Below are 16,606 nucleotides of genomic sequence, written 5' to 3'. Positions count from 1 at the left end.
GCGGCCCTCCCCGGGGCCGGGGGTGGTGACAGGGCGGGAGCGGCCCCTGTGCGAGGGTCTCTGAGCGACGGCGGTGTCTTTCTCTTGCAGGAGTCGCTCTATTCCCTCGCTCTGAAATGCCTTATTAGCCTCTCCACGATTATCCTGCTCGGGCTGATCATCGTGTACCACGCGAGAGAGATCCAGGTAACGTTCCCTTCCGTGGGTCAGTGGTCGTTGCGGGCGCAGCGGGGTGCGAGGCGGGCTGTTTCAGGGCGCGCTGGTGGTAGGTACCGGGCACTTCCCGCTGGCTCGGAAAGCGAACGTGATCTGTGCGCCCGCCGAAGTTGGTGAGGGGAAGAGGCACGGCAGGTGTATAACTCTGCCTGCCAGGAAGTGCTGCCTGCGGTTATGCTGTAGCATCGCTTAGCCCTTAGGTTATAACACGCTTTCTTGCTGACATGACTGCCGTCTTCTGCAGCGGATGTGCAGCAAGTCTTTAATTTCCCAATGACTGAATTTCATGCTGTGCATTTTATCTTGGTGGCAAGGTTAATTGCCTTCGCTGTGCAAGGTATGTAAACTTCACCGTGCTGCCTCAGATATGAGCATACTCTAAGAGAATGTTTAGGAGGGGGAGGGACACTTATGTTCAACTTGTTTTATTTAATGCCACACAGCCACTAGGAATGTGACAGAGGAAAACTGTCTAGAAAGACGGGGCTAGAGGTAGAAGGAACGTAATGATCAAAGCTGTAGAATAAGTCTCACAAATACTGTCCCAGCTTCTGTTTGAGGAACTCAGTTCTTTTTTTTTTCATCAAGAAATTAAACTTGGCATTTCAGCTCAAGTGAAATGTACAACAGAGAGATTTCCGAGTTTCAAAGGGAAGATACCTTACTTGTAGATACATCAGTGCTTTTGCTTTTTCACAGTAGTTAGGGATACCTTGAGCTAAAAGCTGAAATGACAGCTTTCAAAGACAAAGACGACTGTTCCACTGGTACCAAATAGTTCCAAAAAAAAAAAAAAGTTGTTAAAAAAAATAAATTAGGAGTTGTAATATACTCTGCTTCTGTGCAAATGAGTGCTGTAGTTTCAATGTGAAATGGTACCATAGTCGTCCACTTAGGGTAATGTTAGAGAAGTATTATGTTACTGAAGACTCTTTGCCAAATTGGATCCTGTTGTGCAGTCGTTGCACATGCAAAGCTTCCATTCCTGGCTCAGAACCCAGTTTCTCTGCATTAACATCAAAGTTATTGAGAACTGTTTAATGATATTGTACTCAGTAAACAAGTGTTCTGGTGAAAGAACATCTCTATAAACTACTGGAGTACTGATTAAGAGGTTTCTTTATCTGTATAAAAATAAGCGGCGCTGCTGCAATGTGGGAGCCTTCTTCTCTGGTGGTGCTTGAGGCATGAAGAACAGATCTGAAAAAAAATTTTAGTAAACATTTGAATTACTCTATGCATTTTACAGAAACTTTAAATGGAAAATTTTGTGCAAGATAACCAAATAGTTGTAGATCCCTGTATGCATCAGTTTACATGAAGTAGTTACTCCAAGATTTGGCTGGAGGTTTTTTCAGGTAAATAAGTTGCAAATTTTAATTCCCTTAAAAGTGTGCTACAGATCAGAAAAACAATCTTAAACCCCCAAAGTTTTAATTCAGTTTTGGTTAATTTTATTTTAATCAATCATTTTAAAGAACTTCCTCATGTATGCAACTGCATGAAAGGAGTTATGCAATCATGTGACTTCATCAAGGTTAATGTAGTTTTCAGTGCTGCCTGACAGTACAGAACATAAATATACCTGCCTGTAAAACAGCAATACCCTATGTTTTTGTCGTAGAGGCAAAATTGTCTTAGAGAGAAAATTGCAGTAGTCATGGCAGGGCCTGGAGTGAGGTGCAGCTTCAGGGGGCTCTGTCATTCATGTTAAAAATGAAAAAGGACTTTTATTGTTCAAGGACCTTGTTAGAAGGAAAGGGCATATTTCCACCCTTAGCCATTAGGCATCTGATAGCTTTTTAATTTAGGCATACTCTGGTTTTGTACACATACTAGACTTTTAAAAGATAAGATGAGGAACAGCAGAATTCATCTATGGCTATAAATTTATGTTACACGTGACATCAGAAAACAAGAAGTACCTTTAAAATACTTTGGCATAGGAACGTGCAGGAATCTTCTCCGGGTGAAGGAAAACGCTGTGTAACCCTGGTAATGCAATGTGTGTTTTTTAATGATCTTTAAAGATGGCTGTTTTCTGAAGGCACACGTGCCTTTCATTCAAGCAAATATTGATATTGTGCTACGTGCATTAGAATGAATCACGTCTGTAGAATCATGCCCACAGATGGTTGATTGTGTCCTGGAGGACTGTTTGCACCAGCTATTTGTCAATCCTGTTCAAGTTTGAACATTCCTTTTTAATTCTTGTCGGAAGAGTACTTAGACTTGACCAGTGGGTATAGTGCAAAAAAACAGGAATTAATTGAGAGAAGAAAAATTGTTCCATGGAACAGAAGGTCAATGTGTTCTGCTTGCCGTGTGGCATCTTTTGTACTCTGGTAGAAGCAAATCAACCTAAGCATAGATTTTTCTACAAAGCACGTGACAAAACCTTTGGAAATAAGAAGCTGTCAGTTTAGTGATTATTACTGACAGCAGATGTAGTATTTAGAAACTCAGGGTGACCAGAAATGCCAGCAAACAGAAGTCAGTTTCTTCGTTCTTTCCAGTAGCCTGTGACCTTGAAGTGCTGGTAGGAAGTCCAGAGAGCCGAGCTGCAAGCATCTGGGGTCACAGAAGGTGACTCCGTTCATTCCATTGGAATGACCGTACCTGTGTGTTTTGCTTCGAAAACAGGAGTTTGCCTGTCCCAGACCTGCCGTGCGTTTTCTGGAGGCTGGAAGTTCATGCAGACTAGCAGGGTGTCTTCCCAGGAGCCAGGAGAATACATGCATCGACGCGAGGCAAACGAGTGTTCGTTTCCCTCTTCCCCCCCGTGCCCCCGCCCCACTTTCCCCGCCGCGCGGAGCCTGTGGTCGCTGCGCGGCGGCGGAGCCGGAGCGCCTCCCGGCCCCGGGGTGGGGCGGCGGGGCGTTTTCCGCCGCCGCCTTTTCAGCACCGCAGACAGCTCCGCGCCCTGCGGACGGTCCGGCGGGGCCCTGCCCGGCGCCGCGGCAGCGGCGGGGGGCGGCCGCCCGCGCCCGCTGGAGCTCCCGGCGGCACCTGCATCCCCCCGGACGTGTTTTTTAAGCGGCGCGTTCAAAGCCTGTTGGCTGCACGGCTTTGTTTCTGAGTCTCCAGGAACTTGCCCGGAGCTCTGCCGTCTCCGGACGGGTGTGGTGTCGAGACAAGATCTGCTGTTTGGGTTCTGAGGAGTCTTGTAAAATACTGGAAGTGTTACAATATTTTCGTCAGGTCGTTTTCAGTGATCACGCGGTGTCAGATCTTCTGTATAACTTCAAGATTAAAGCAGGAGCTGTTATTAAGTTCAATAAATCTGAGTTAGTGTTAAGACACTAATAAAAGTCAATTGAAAGCAGGTGGATTTAAATAACAGTTCGTAGCTTGCATTATCATTCCCAGGAAAAGATAGAAATTATAAGCAAATCTCCTCCACATCTCTCTTGCTGCTAGAAAAAAATCCCAATTGAACAACAGTAATGCTACAATCAGAGAATCATTTTGGTAGGAAAAGACCTTTAAAATCATCAAGTCCAACCATTAAGGTAGTATCACCAGGTCTAACCACTAAACCATGTTGGAGCTGAGAATAATGAGAACCCCAAATCTGTATATTCCCCTTTTGTTCCACTGTTGTCATGCCTGTAATGCTGTTAAAAACATTGCGCTTGGGGGATTATGAAATATGCCTTGCTCTCTCTACAACCATATGGGCCTGTCGATTCAGTTCTTCAGAGCAAGGGCCCTGTGTTTGGAAGATCAATGGGAAAAATGTAATTCATTGTTATCCCAGCCTAGAACAGGTATTTCTCTTGACTATTACTCCACTTGAGAATTTGAAGATGTGGAGGAGGGAAGAACTAAGAAAATAGCATGATCCAATTATCATAATAATTTTTTATGTATAAATTATCCACTTTATGCATAAACAGTTTGTTACTTAATACTATTTTACATAATTAAAGCAGCAGCCTGGAACATGGTTAAAATTGTAGCTCCTAGACAAGCTGTTGTTCTGTTCCACATTTGTCTAACAGAATTTGCTGTTGGATCAATAAATAATGTGGAATTTAAGAAAATTTTGGGTGGCAGTTCACATGGTACAGCTGCAGTTTTTGTACTTTTATTGAAAAATAGACCTCTCTGTCTCTCTCAAGTATTGCTGGAAATAGAAATGTGTTTTAAGTATGCACTCCTGAAGTTCTACTGTCATTTTCTTGTGTTACTCAGAGCAAAGGATTAAAATAGTATTTCTCTGAAGAAGTCAGTATGAGGTCTTTAATGTCTTTTGTCAGGCATTGCACCTGGTGTTTCTTGAGAGACGGTGGTCACTGAAGGAATATATCCATGGCAGCCTCCCCAGTACAGAAGCTCTAATTCATGTTGAAACGTGAAAGTTGTTGGCATTCGGTAGATGTTAATAGAAATTTGCCAATTGAGATTTCTAACCACTCCTAGAATGTATTGCTAGTTCACACTTAGGTAGAACCCCTGTGGAAAGTCTTGCAAATTCCAAGGTTAAGGGTAAGCCATTGCTTTCACATCTGAGCCTCTGAGGGCTGCAGGGAGAAAGCACCTTCAGTGCCTAGGTAGTTCTGAAGTGGTAGGAAAATAATGTGCTACTGATGAATTTGGAGTGAGACTTTCTGTCTTCATTAACTTTATGGAACGTTATCACAGCCGAGAACCCAAATACCTCGCCGAAGAACCAAGAGTCTTTTCTTCTATTCTCTCTTCCTGAATACTCCAAGAAGTAGAACAGTGTTAGGAGACAACAAAGGATGTTAATAGATACCTATCTTGACCTGTTTATTGTGCAAATAAATTGCATAATGCATTATAGTAACAGTGTTGACAGGAGTTTCATTATCTTACTGGTGTCAGTAGAAAGTTCTGCAGTAAAAAAATTTCACTCATGAACAAATACAAAGTTAAACTCCCCTATAGTTTCGTAAGAACTAGTGGGTATTTTGCAGGCCAAATAATTTATTTGTTTTTATCTATCTTACTGTTTTGCCTTCACTAGCACGGTACATGTACACTTCATTAGCTGTCTTGGCAATCTCTTGACTCTGTGCTGGATCTAACTTGCTTTTGCTCAGGTATATTGAAATATCAAGGCTTCCTCATGCAGACTGTAAAACGTCTGCTGTGGCACAGAGAGACAGCCTCTTGAATAACAGGGAAAAATCAAGAAATAAAGCTTGAGTGATAATTTTATTCTGATCTGAAGTCTAATGAGAATTAGTGATTTTTTTTTCCCGATTTATTGTAGTAGGCTTTGAATGAGGCAGCAACAGAACTCCTTGCGTAGCAGTTTTGATCCAGAATTCAGTAACTTGATGTACAGACTTGAAAATTCCATCTTACCAATCAAGTTTAATGCGCATTCCGTACGTGTATTAAACAGAACATTCCTTATGTGTGTTGGACAGCAGAAGATCATGTAGGAACCCAAGGACACTGTATCTGTCAAATTAATACTTCGGAGTACTTTTGTGTAAATACTTAGTTCTATTCAGTACATTTTTGATATATTATATCCACAGAACCTGTTGACCTTGGAAAAGTTACGGGTGCCCAGTGTCTACAAAATGCAGCACTGCAATACATTCAGCACAGAAGGCAGGCTAAATAATCCTTTGACCTTGGTCAGCATTATAAAGGACCTTGAGACCGTTTGCATTGAAGTTACTGTAGAAGATGCCTCTGTTTCCTGTAGGCTTCATTAGAATATAGGAGGAGGTTATGCGTGGTCATCAGGGCACCGAATGGTTGGCCTGGCTGTACATAGCATTATCTATTTAAATGCAAGGTTGGTCTGAGCATTTTTTAGTGAGATTATTTGAAGTTTATCAATAAATAGTAGTGGATAACAAAGCATGAGAAGTTATGTTATTGCCTCTGTTGAGGAAGACCATTTGTAATCAGATTCTGAATTTGTATAAATCATGTAGCTTAGCAGAAACGATCAGAGATACTGTTGCCTGTGATCTTATAGAAGCATTCTGCATGCACATCTTGATGAGAAGGCATTGTGCATGCCAGATTCAACTGCGGGGACTTCGGAAAATTCTGTTAGGTACTTGACTGAGCTCTGGTTTGCCTGGCTTTATGTGAAAGTAGCCAAGACTGACAAGTGTAGAGTACTGCTCTTGTGACTCTGGTTTGTATCTGATCTACTAAATTCAGTATTCTGGGCTTTGAATTCGATTTGACATGTATTTATTGTCTGTTTCAAGCAAGAGCAGACCAGGAATGGCTGCTGCTTTGGGCTTGGGAGTACCAGAAAGCTGTGTGGAAGCACCTATGCAACGTCAGTCAGCTGTTTTCACCCTTGATTTTGATAATGAAAGTTGTCATACTCCCTTACTAGAGGATGAATTATTGCACTGAGCCTTTGAAGCTCCTTTTTAGGACATAAATTAACCCTAAGAAAAGAGGCTGTAATTGATCTTGTAATTAGCTTTCATCTGAGCTGCATACATTGGTCATTGCACAAAGTTCCTTTTATTAACTGAAAATAAATTGTAAAATACACAGAAAACCAAGTAATTTTATGAGGAAGTTTCCACAGCTCTGTTTTTGGAAAAGAAAAATTGTACATAATGAAAATACAAGAGATGTTAGAAATTAACATAAATTTTTCATTATTCTTTTAAATAAAATAAACTATATTACATTGAAAAATATGAATGGAAACTTCCACTCAAGGAGTGTGAAATACCAATGTATCTTAGAGTATTTGTAATGAAGCTGTGTAAATAGACTTTGTCCCAGTACATTAAGTAATTTCTTCGTATGGAAGTCAGAAGATAAAAACAGATTGTCACAAGAATGTTTTACAGCTTAGAAAGAATTGCTGTGTAAAGGAAATGGCAAAATATGAACATTTTATACTTTAAACTGGTATATCTGAACCCAGGCCTTTGCAGCCAAAAAATTTCAGTTAATACCATACATAAATATTTTACATAATACTGTTGTAGTTTGGTTGGAATCATGCATGTGTAACTCAGATTCATTCAGCTTTTCCCCCTTGAGCAGTCCCTGTGATTGCGCTCCTTCATCTGTGTGAAAACAGTCCTCAATAAACATAGTTTTATGTTGATATTTTATAAACAATGTGAATGTTAGACGATCCATGAAGGAGTGAAGAGGGATGCATTCTGAAGAGGGATGTGTAGATCTTCTGAGAGGGATGTGTGGATCTCCTTACCTCATTATTTTTGGTGGAGACCAGCAGATCTACCAGAATTAAATAACTTCTGAGGAAATGTTAAAGCTTTTCATGACAGATGGAAATACCCCTGTGAATTCCATATGAAGTAAAACCAAAAGGTAGGCCTTAATATCTTTGTATTTTAAAATCACTACACTTAGTTTTTTTAAGAGTAATTTGCTCTGGGTTGTTTTTTTCTGTGAAGAAACATTTATTAAAAGAAAAAACCCACTCTGTCCAAGTGGCACCTTCTAAACCTTTACACATATTTACACTGTAGAGCTATCGTGTATAAGGGAGAGCTGAGTTCTGTTGACCAATATAATTGTCTATTGATTTCTCATTGAATATGTATCAGGGTAAAGTATAGATATTGAAGACTGCAGGAGTGAGAGTTAAAAGGCTGTTCAGGTATAACTGAACATAATTTGTCTTGCAAAACCACTGCTGCTGGTAAGGATGTATCTGTGGGAAGGAATCTAGCTTGATACTGAGTGTGAGCATTCAGAAGAAAATACCAGATGCAAAGGAAGAGGTTTTGCTTGTAAAAGAGCACATTTGAAATAAAAAAATAGTTGAGAAATAAATCTATATGGGTTCTTATATATAAATAAGAGCTTCCTGAGTTCTCTTACCTGCAGTCTGCAATAAATAGTGGGTTTTTTAGCATTTTAGTGTGTGTCTTTCATAAACAGTTACATGTCAGTTCTGTGGTTTGATGGGTAGATGTAAGTCTGTAAAGAAGGAAACATATATGATAAGCATTTCCATTTCAGTTTTCATCATCTAAGGGAATTACTTGGACAAATCCCCACATTTTTTTCTGCCACGTAAAAGATGTTTTTACAAAAGGGGATGTTGGGACCAGTTCAACTGCCATGGAAGTAGTCTGGGGGATGCTTCATAACTGCATTTGAATCTCAGGATTGCCTGTCTTGTGATCTTATCCTCAGATGAGTCATTTGTCATGTAAGACACTATTGTTTCCATCCAGCTATGCCTGTAACTTTCAAGAACAGCTTGCTTTAGCGGATGTCCCAAACTCTGCAATGTAAAATGAGTGCAGTGCTCCACAAGCTGTCCTAATGGGATGCTGTTACGTACTCCCTTGATAGCACCTAGGTTTAATGAAGTTTTTATCGACAGTATTCTGGCTGCATTTCTAATAAACATTAGTTAACATTTTTACACTGGCCATGCACATTTAGGGTGTCTTTTGACTTCAGAGGAGAATCTGTATCTAAATTGATGGGATCTTTAGAGCTCTTCAATTCAGAGTATCCGCATTGTATGCCAAGGGTTTGGTCCTTAACACTTAAATCATTATTTAAAAATATTTTAAAGATTTAGAAACTCCTGAACAGACATTGATGTATGAATAAAGTAAGGATGCTTTTTGCCCACTTTTTCATTGCCCACAGAGCTGCTCTCTGCTCTTAAATTCAGTTTTGGCCATGCAGCTACTAGATAAAGATTGTAGTGGGTTCCTTTGACCGTAGATTTCTTTGTAGGATACTGCCCAAGAGCTACTCTTGGGCTCTGCATGAGGAATGTACTTATGTAGGAGACATTATTATCTATCCAAACTCCAGTATAGCTGAAAGGGTTCTCTGTGACAGCTGCTCCTGAACATGATCTTCACCTGAAGGGTGTCATGGGCAAAGTGGCTTCATACTAAGCCCATGCTCTCCTTTCCATAGACTCACAGAATAGTTACATTTGGAAGGGGCCTCAAAGATCATCTAGTTCCAACTTCCCTGCCAGGGGCAGAGACACCCTCACAAGACCAATTTGCCCAAAGCCCCATCTAACCTGGCCTTAAATACCTACAGGAATGGGGCTTCCACAACCTCTATTGTTCTCAGTCAAGTTTGGACTTCATAGCAAAAGCATTGTGTTGTAATTTCTGCAGTGGTTGCCAGATAGGAACATGTATGGTTGTCCATCTTTATGGAGAATGTGTCTACCTTCCAACAACAGAATGGGATGCAGCAGAGGCAGATGAGAAATTTAGCAATATGGCTGTGAGCTGTCAGACTGTTCTTTTCCCCTGCTATTTGACACTTGGAAGGAAAATAAAAAAGATGAACAGGGTTTTTATATCCAGCCTGTGATCAGAGATGTCAGATCATCCAAAATTAATAATTAATTCTTGGATTTCACCGGTAACTTCTGTGTGTATGTTGTGGCTGGCATTACCTTGCATTAACTGCTGGTCATCAGACTTTTTGCTGCCATGGACTACCCAGTTAGACATGATGGTTGTGAAAATAAAGCTTTCTAAACCATTTTGAACAGCGAATTTGTGTTTAAGCCATGGAAGATAATGGGGTTGGTAATACTCAGGGCAAACTTGTTTCATGCATTTGGTTTGAAGACTTCTTTAAAAAAGCAACTCAATACCTTTGAGGACAGAACATCTCTTACCTAAGAGAGCTGTTGTGAAGTGGATGGATTTGATGAGGCTGTAATATTCAAATAATTAATGGAGCAGCGACAAGAACTGTAAGAACTGTGCATGTTGAGGTGTTTGACAGAGTATGCTGGGATTTGTTTCTTTTGGGGTGTTGTTTTTTATGGTGGTTGTTTTCACTTTTTTTTTTCTGAGAAAGCTGCTGCACTCATAATTAGTAGTGATGAAGCAAAACAGTATTTTACCTATAAGAAACACTAATAAAAACCTGTAAAAAAACTTGTGCCTCTATTCAAACTGATGTTGAAAGTTGCCCTTCTTAAAGGTGTTTCAGTTTAATCTTTGAAGCAGTTTGAAGGCTTTATTTACTGTATGGTTTAGCCAGAAGCCTAGTTTAGGCATTCAGGAGGAACAGCTACTAGCTAAATAGCTGCTTTATTGCTACACCCTCCCAGTTTTACTTGCCAGGGTGAAGCACAGGGGAAGTTCTTGCAGAAATGTCTCTATACACTTCGAATTAGTGCATAACTATATTTATTAGGATTTTTAAATACACAAGTACATCTAGCTGCACTCTGCTTTTCCTACTTTTCTACTTTGCAATTCTTAGTTTATCTTACATAAGTGGTCATGCTTTAGAACATTTTACATTTCTCTGTTTGGAATTATTTTAAACATATCCATAAATGAAGTTCCCAGTTTAGCTGTGTTTCTAAAACAGTAAATCACTACAAGGGCTTTCTAAGTCCCCTGGTGCTGTGTATTCACCCATTGTCAGTTAAATAATAAATTACCCAGTTTAAAAACAAAACACACAAACTTTCACAAATACCTGAAGTATTTGTGGCATAAGTAGCCTCTAAAAGAAGTACCAGCCATTCCTTAAAGAAAGTTCCTAAGTTTAGAGTCACTGGTGTACTCCTTTGGCAGAATGAATGGATGAGCTTATTTTAGCTAGCCTCAGATTTGGTGTTTCTTTCTTTAACTTCTGTTTCCCCTGTTCACTTGCAAAAATATTTTATTGCCAATTTCTTCAGAAAATACATCCTTTTTAAAATTGGTTCCAGTTTTCCTAAGAGTAATGAAGCTGATCGTTCCTGAATAGAGTGAGTCTTCTCTCTCGCTGGGAACAGTGGCAGATGGCAGCCGTTTTGGGAGATGGCATTTCTTCATGCAGTGATCTGTAGAACAAATTATTTTTAGTACTGAATGGAGAAAAACTAATCCTAAATGAAGAATTGTAAAATAATAATTTAAAATTAACATCATATAAATATTGGAATATAGATAATTCTCCCCAGTGATTTTTGCTTCTGGAAGATCGTAGATTGTAGTTGCTCTGAGGTACTCAAAATGGGGGAAAATGTAACACAGACCACTAGGTTTCTTAAAAAATGCATTCTAAAAAACTAGTTCTGTAAAATATCACTGTTATTTTGTGGGAATATTGCTCTGTTCTTCAAAGATGAAGCTTTGGAACTGCAGGTTCAGTGCAAAACTAAATTAATCCCTAACCTTGAAATTAGTGTTTCCATCCCTGTACTGCTGAGATCAGTGTAGTAGTTGCATCAGGTCTAGAAGACGGGAAAAAGTTTTTAAAGATATGTCTTTATTGTTTTGGGGTTATTTTATTTACAAAGCAGTTTGTTTAATGTGTTCATTTGTGCAAAGGGAACCTGAGCAATTCATTCACTATTTCTTTGCAACTTTCCCTTTTAGATGCCATAAAGCTGGCATAGCTCATGGCCTCCTGCACTCTCTTAGCGAGGAGAGTGAACCAGAGGAGGACAGCACAAGTGGTGGGTAGTGTGGAGGGTTAGCTGATGGAAGCTGGACTCTCTGCAGGTTATAGTGTGGTTAGTTTATGTGCAGAAATGTTTGCTAAGGGATTGCTACATCCAGATAAGTTTGCTCAGTTCTTAGTTTCTTGGAGAAAAAAAAGCTGTGGTTGAAAACTATGTATGTTTTTCATACCATCTGTGGTAATTGTTTGAAGCCCCTGTTCTGGATTTCTCTGGGTCACGCAGTAAATGATCTCTTCTATAGTAATGTATGTATTATTTTTATTTGCTTTGTTATTTCCTCCTACTCTTCAAATAACAGAGTAATAAGTAGTATAAAAGAAGATTAATGCTGTTTTAAGTGAATTTGTCCCATTGTCACATTTTGCATGTTTATGCAGGAGACCCATCTCAACTGTTCCTTCTGTTATTCTTCTAGCATTTAAGCATTACTTAGAGCTTTATTAAGTCGTGCTCCTTCTGTATCTGCTTGGAGAACATTTTTGACTGTCGACCCTAGTCACAAAACCTTTTGGGAGCTGTTCATGTTGGAAGCTTTTGGCTTAGGAAGCTGATTCTCATTATGTTTTAAGCAGCTGGAGAGGGTGAGATCTGTAACTTTGATATAATTAAATAGTTATTAAGAATATTTTTGAGATTAAGACATAATCTGTCATAGCCACTGACTTTGTACAAACTTCTGCTTCGGTCAGTTTAATTCAGTCACTTACTAGTGGGTCTACTGAGTATCTCAAATTAATATAGTAAGCCTGACTTTTATTTCTGGACCTCTGATTTGGTTCAAAGGTTAAAAAAATTTCATATAACTAAATATCTCCCTGTTGATTACAGATCTGAGGGAGTTCAGCTGTGATTGTTCCTGCAAGATTCCAAACTAAATTAAATTACGAGATTGTCTTATGAAATCTCTTTAATAATGAAAGTGAAAAAAATGTTTTGATATTAATCTCCCTGTTAAAATCAGCCTTTTTTTGTTAATAAATTCATTATCTAATTCTTAATTTTGTTATATACTTATAAACTTGTGATGACTCCTTACTTCGATGCATAATTACATGCTTCTCACGGGATTCTCCATGGTATTGGGGAGGTAACCATGAAAGCTTCAAATGTCCCTTTTTTTTCCCTTTTTATTCCTTGGATTTCAATTCGTAACACTGCTACCTTCATAGAAAGGTATACTACTGAGTAGAATGAATGATATTTTTAGGAGCAACTCACTGTCTTTGGCTTCTTAGAGCACACATACATGGAGAGACCTAGATGAAAAGAAGTGAGAGAAGGGTCTGGGGAGACCTTATAGCAGCCTTCCATTACCTGAAGTGGCCTATGGAAAAGCTGAGGAAGGACTAGTTCAAAGGGCATGGAGTGACAGGACAGGTAATGGCCCTAAACTGAAAGAGAGTGCTTTGGATTAGATGTTGGCAAGAAATTGGAGAGACAAAGCTAAAAATAATAAAAATAAATAAATGTGATTTAAAACAGAAGGGAAGTGTGGGTAGGTGGAATTTAACTTTGAGCGCTTAGTCAGAATTTAACCCTCTGTTAGTTTATGTGATTATAAATACCCTTTCTTTGTAAAAAATCTCATAGGGTATTTGGGGTAGGTTTTTTATAATGATCTGAGGGACAGAGGTTAAAAAAAGATGTAGGCAAACGTAATAAAAGTTTTGTTTAACACATATTTCTTTAAATGGTTGTGATTACGTGTGTATTATTCAGATGTACTTTATTGTGAAGTTTTTGATACTGCATTTCTCAAAATATGGTTGGCAATGACTGTAAATGGGCTGAGCCTCTCTTGTGGATCCCTTCCTGAGGTGGCAAGGTTTAAACATAATATTGGAGAGAAGGGTTTTGAACCTGCTTAGCCACCAGCACACACAGTGTTTGTAGCAAAATAGCAGTAACTTTGAAAAAGTATTCTTGCATAGAGATGCCAAATCATCATTTTTGTCCTGAAGCTAAGCACCAGACTTTTACAATCCACTGTTTAAATGGGTAGTTGTTGCAATTGGGGGTGTGGAGATGTGGTGTGCATCTATACATGTGTGAGTGATAGAGCAGTCTAGCTTCCCCATTTGAACGGACTAAGCGTGTTTCATTTGGTAGATAGCTGTATCCATAAGACTCTGTGGATCGATTTCTAGTGACCTACTGGAAATTTTGGTTTTACCTCTGGATGTGGGAACAGTTATGGAAAATATAAGGTAGCCAAGCTCTCACACAATTTTTGTGAGAAAATGTATTATTTGACAGCTTTGCGAGCGTAAGTTACTTGATGCCCCATGACTTTACATATGACTGAAACCCAGAAATATCTCTGTTCTGTGGCATTGTGTTTAGGATGAGTACAGCAGCCCTCAGGATCTCCTGCAGGCTCTTCAAAGTCAAGGACAGGCCTTTAGATAACTTCCAGACCATTTGTGCCTTTTGACAATGGGAAAAGATCTTTTTAACCCTCTCGTTAGGGGGAACTGTGTTGAAGGCTGGAGATGTCTGTCTCCACCACCATACGGTTTCAAATATTTTGTATTTAATAGGCTGCTGTGAGGCACTAATTTGCCCTTTGGAGCAGTGAGGCAGAAGCAGTGTCTTCTTCCTCTCTGTGTAAATTGTATTTTGGGGACTACAAACTCTAGAAAAAGAGTTTGACTCTGGTCAAAAATGTTGGTAACCCAAGAGGCTGTGTTTTGTACTCTGAATTATTTATCAGGTTCAACCGACACCGGTATTTAACCATTTTTAATTTTGATTTTTAAATTAAACAATTGCAACAATAGTTGATTCCCCCTCTGCAAGGAATGCTTCCAGGAATACAACTGATTCTACTTTATTCCTGTTTATTGCTTTCCTTTTACTCCTGTATCAATATATCCCCTCAGTATTACAGCAGGTTAGTGATAACATTTTTCAGATTTGCCTTACTACCTGGATTTTAAAGGCATTTTTAGAAAATTGCTAGTTCCTTGTTCTTTGCATTTTACAACATCATCTGATAGACTTCTATGAATCTGTTTTGATATACTAACGATTTACAAAAATTTGTTATCTTTTTTTGTTTTAAGTAGCTTCAGGGAGTCTCTGATCTAAGTTGTCATTGTGTGGAATCTGTCCTCTTTGAATGTGTTTCTCATTTTCTTATCGGGTGTTAGGTGATTTTAACAGAGTGGTATGTAAATACATACATACCTATATAAATACCGATGTGTGGCTTTAAAAATACCAAGATCCGTTGAAGCTGAGGATTGATTTATGTCTTACATTTGCATACATGCTGGAAATACATTATGTAATTTCCAGTGAAAATAACTTTTAAATTTTTCTTGTACAGTGCAGGCCTAGTACAGGTATTCTGAGAGTACTGTACCTGAAGAACCTTGCAGAACACTGATGAAGTATCTGCATTAGATTTCAGCACTGAATAATTATAAGAAATTTGAAAGCTATGAACAGCCATAACATCTTTGACCTTGACTGGAGTTCGTCCTTCTCTGTAGGCTGAAGGACACAATTCTATAGAAGACTTTCTTCACTCTCTTACTGTGTTTTCTTTTTATTGCTTGCATCGTTCTCCATTCAAATGGGGAGTAATATTTTGAAAATAATGCATGATACCATAACAGGATAAAATGAGAGCAAGCAAAAAACCATCTGTATCTTCCAAATTAAAAGTTCAGTTTGCATTTGGTTAGTTGCATAATTGCAAGTATAGAAAAGTTATGTGAAATCCTGCACTACTTTCTGTGCATTTCAGTATGTCACAATTTAATTATTACTCGGAGACTGTTTTAGAGGCCTATATTTGTTCCAGAATGTTTAATATCCATCGTAGTTGAATTTAGAGACAGAGAATTGTAAGGAAATCTTTCTCATAAATATGATTTTGAAATGTTAATATTTTTATGAAATAGAAGTGTTTGTACGGGACCTGTGGTCCTTTGTGGCTTCTGTTTTTTTTCTGCTTACCATGTTTTCACGTCTTAAATCTCTTTATATGACAGGTTAAGATATTATAATTTAAAAATATTATTTTCCTTAGGAGAAATTGGCACTGCAGAGGTCAAGAGAAGTTTATAGGGTTCTTCTGTATCTGCAAATACAATCCATTCCACTGAGAACTACAGAGAAATTTCTTTCTTTGTAGTATGTTAGGATTTCTTCTGCTGGCAGGTGACTATGTTATCAAGTATGTATTCCATAAAAACATCTTAAAGATTTTTTAAATCTCAGTGATTAAATAAATTATTCTTCTATGAAAATTGTAAGATAAAATTTTAATGCCTAAGTTTAACTCAATATTCTTCTGTTCTCATCTTTCAAATTGATTCAGTACTTAAGGTATAATTCTTCTTGAATTGCCTTTCTGCATATAGAATTCTTTTTGAAATCTGTGAAGATGGTAGGTAAAAAGGGAGGGCAAAAGACCGTTGCTTTTTCCAGCAGATTTTGAAACTTCAAAAGAGATTTTTAAACACTGACAGTTTGATCTGTATTTGATATGTATCTGAGAGCTGAAATATTTAACTCTGCTGTTAATTTATTCCTTTCTTCAGAAACCCACACAGCATTTGTGAGATTTGGTATTTTCTCTCTTTTTCAGTCAATCTGGTTATATTCAGCTGTATTCTGGGTGTTCTAAATACCTGGAGCTCTTCATAGCTGATGTAGCACTTCAGTGATCTGACTGACAGCATTTACAGGCCAATCACAAAAGCAAATGAATTTGAACCTTACTGTGCTTTCAAAGTTTGTCCCTTCTTACCAACTGTTACTCCTGCTAAGTGCAAGCCAACACTCTTTAGTAAGACATACATACGTAGATACATGCATTGCCTTTTCAGTATCAATTCACATTTCTAATATGAAAAGTTTGCTGAATGACTGCAGGTAAAAGAGTGTGTGTATTTAGGTCAACTTATGTCACATACATGGAATTTACTGAGTGTTTTGTGTTTCTTTGTCTTCAACAGTACTGCAGTAGGG

At 38.5% G+C, this 16,606-nt stretch overlaps 1 protein-coding gene across 1 annotated transcript in view; it reads left to right on the top strand.

Moving 5' to 3' along the window:
• Window positions 1-16,606, top strand: part of KCNN2 (potassium calcium-activated channel subfamily N member 2) — a gene marked incomplete at both ends in the record, with an annotated part of 70,825 nt that overhangs the window by 1,660 nt on the left and 52,559 nt on the right. Inside the window, one exon of the mRNA XM_084278303.1 lies at window positions 91-186. Within this exon, the coding sequence (XP_084134429.1) occupies window positions 91-186 (96 nt within the window). The remainder of the gene's footprint in view (window positions 1-90; window positions 187-16,606) is intronic.

This window comes from Gallinula chloropus (genome assembly GCF_964237585.1).
Source record: "Gallinula chloropus genome assembly, chromosome: Z".
In the NCBI taxonomy this organism is placed as follows: Eukaryota; Metazoa; Chordata; class Aves; order Gruiformes; family Rallidae; genus Gallinula; species Gallinula chloropus.
This window is presented reverse-complemented; position numbering and strand designations above follow the sequence as displayed.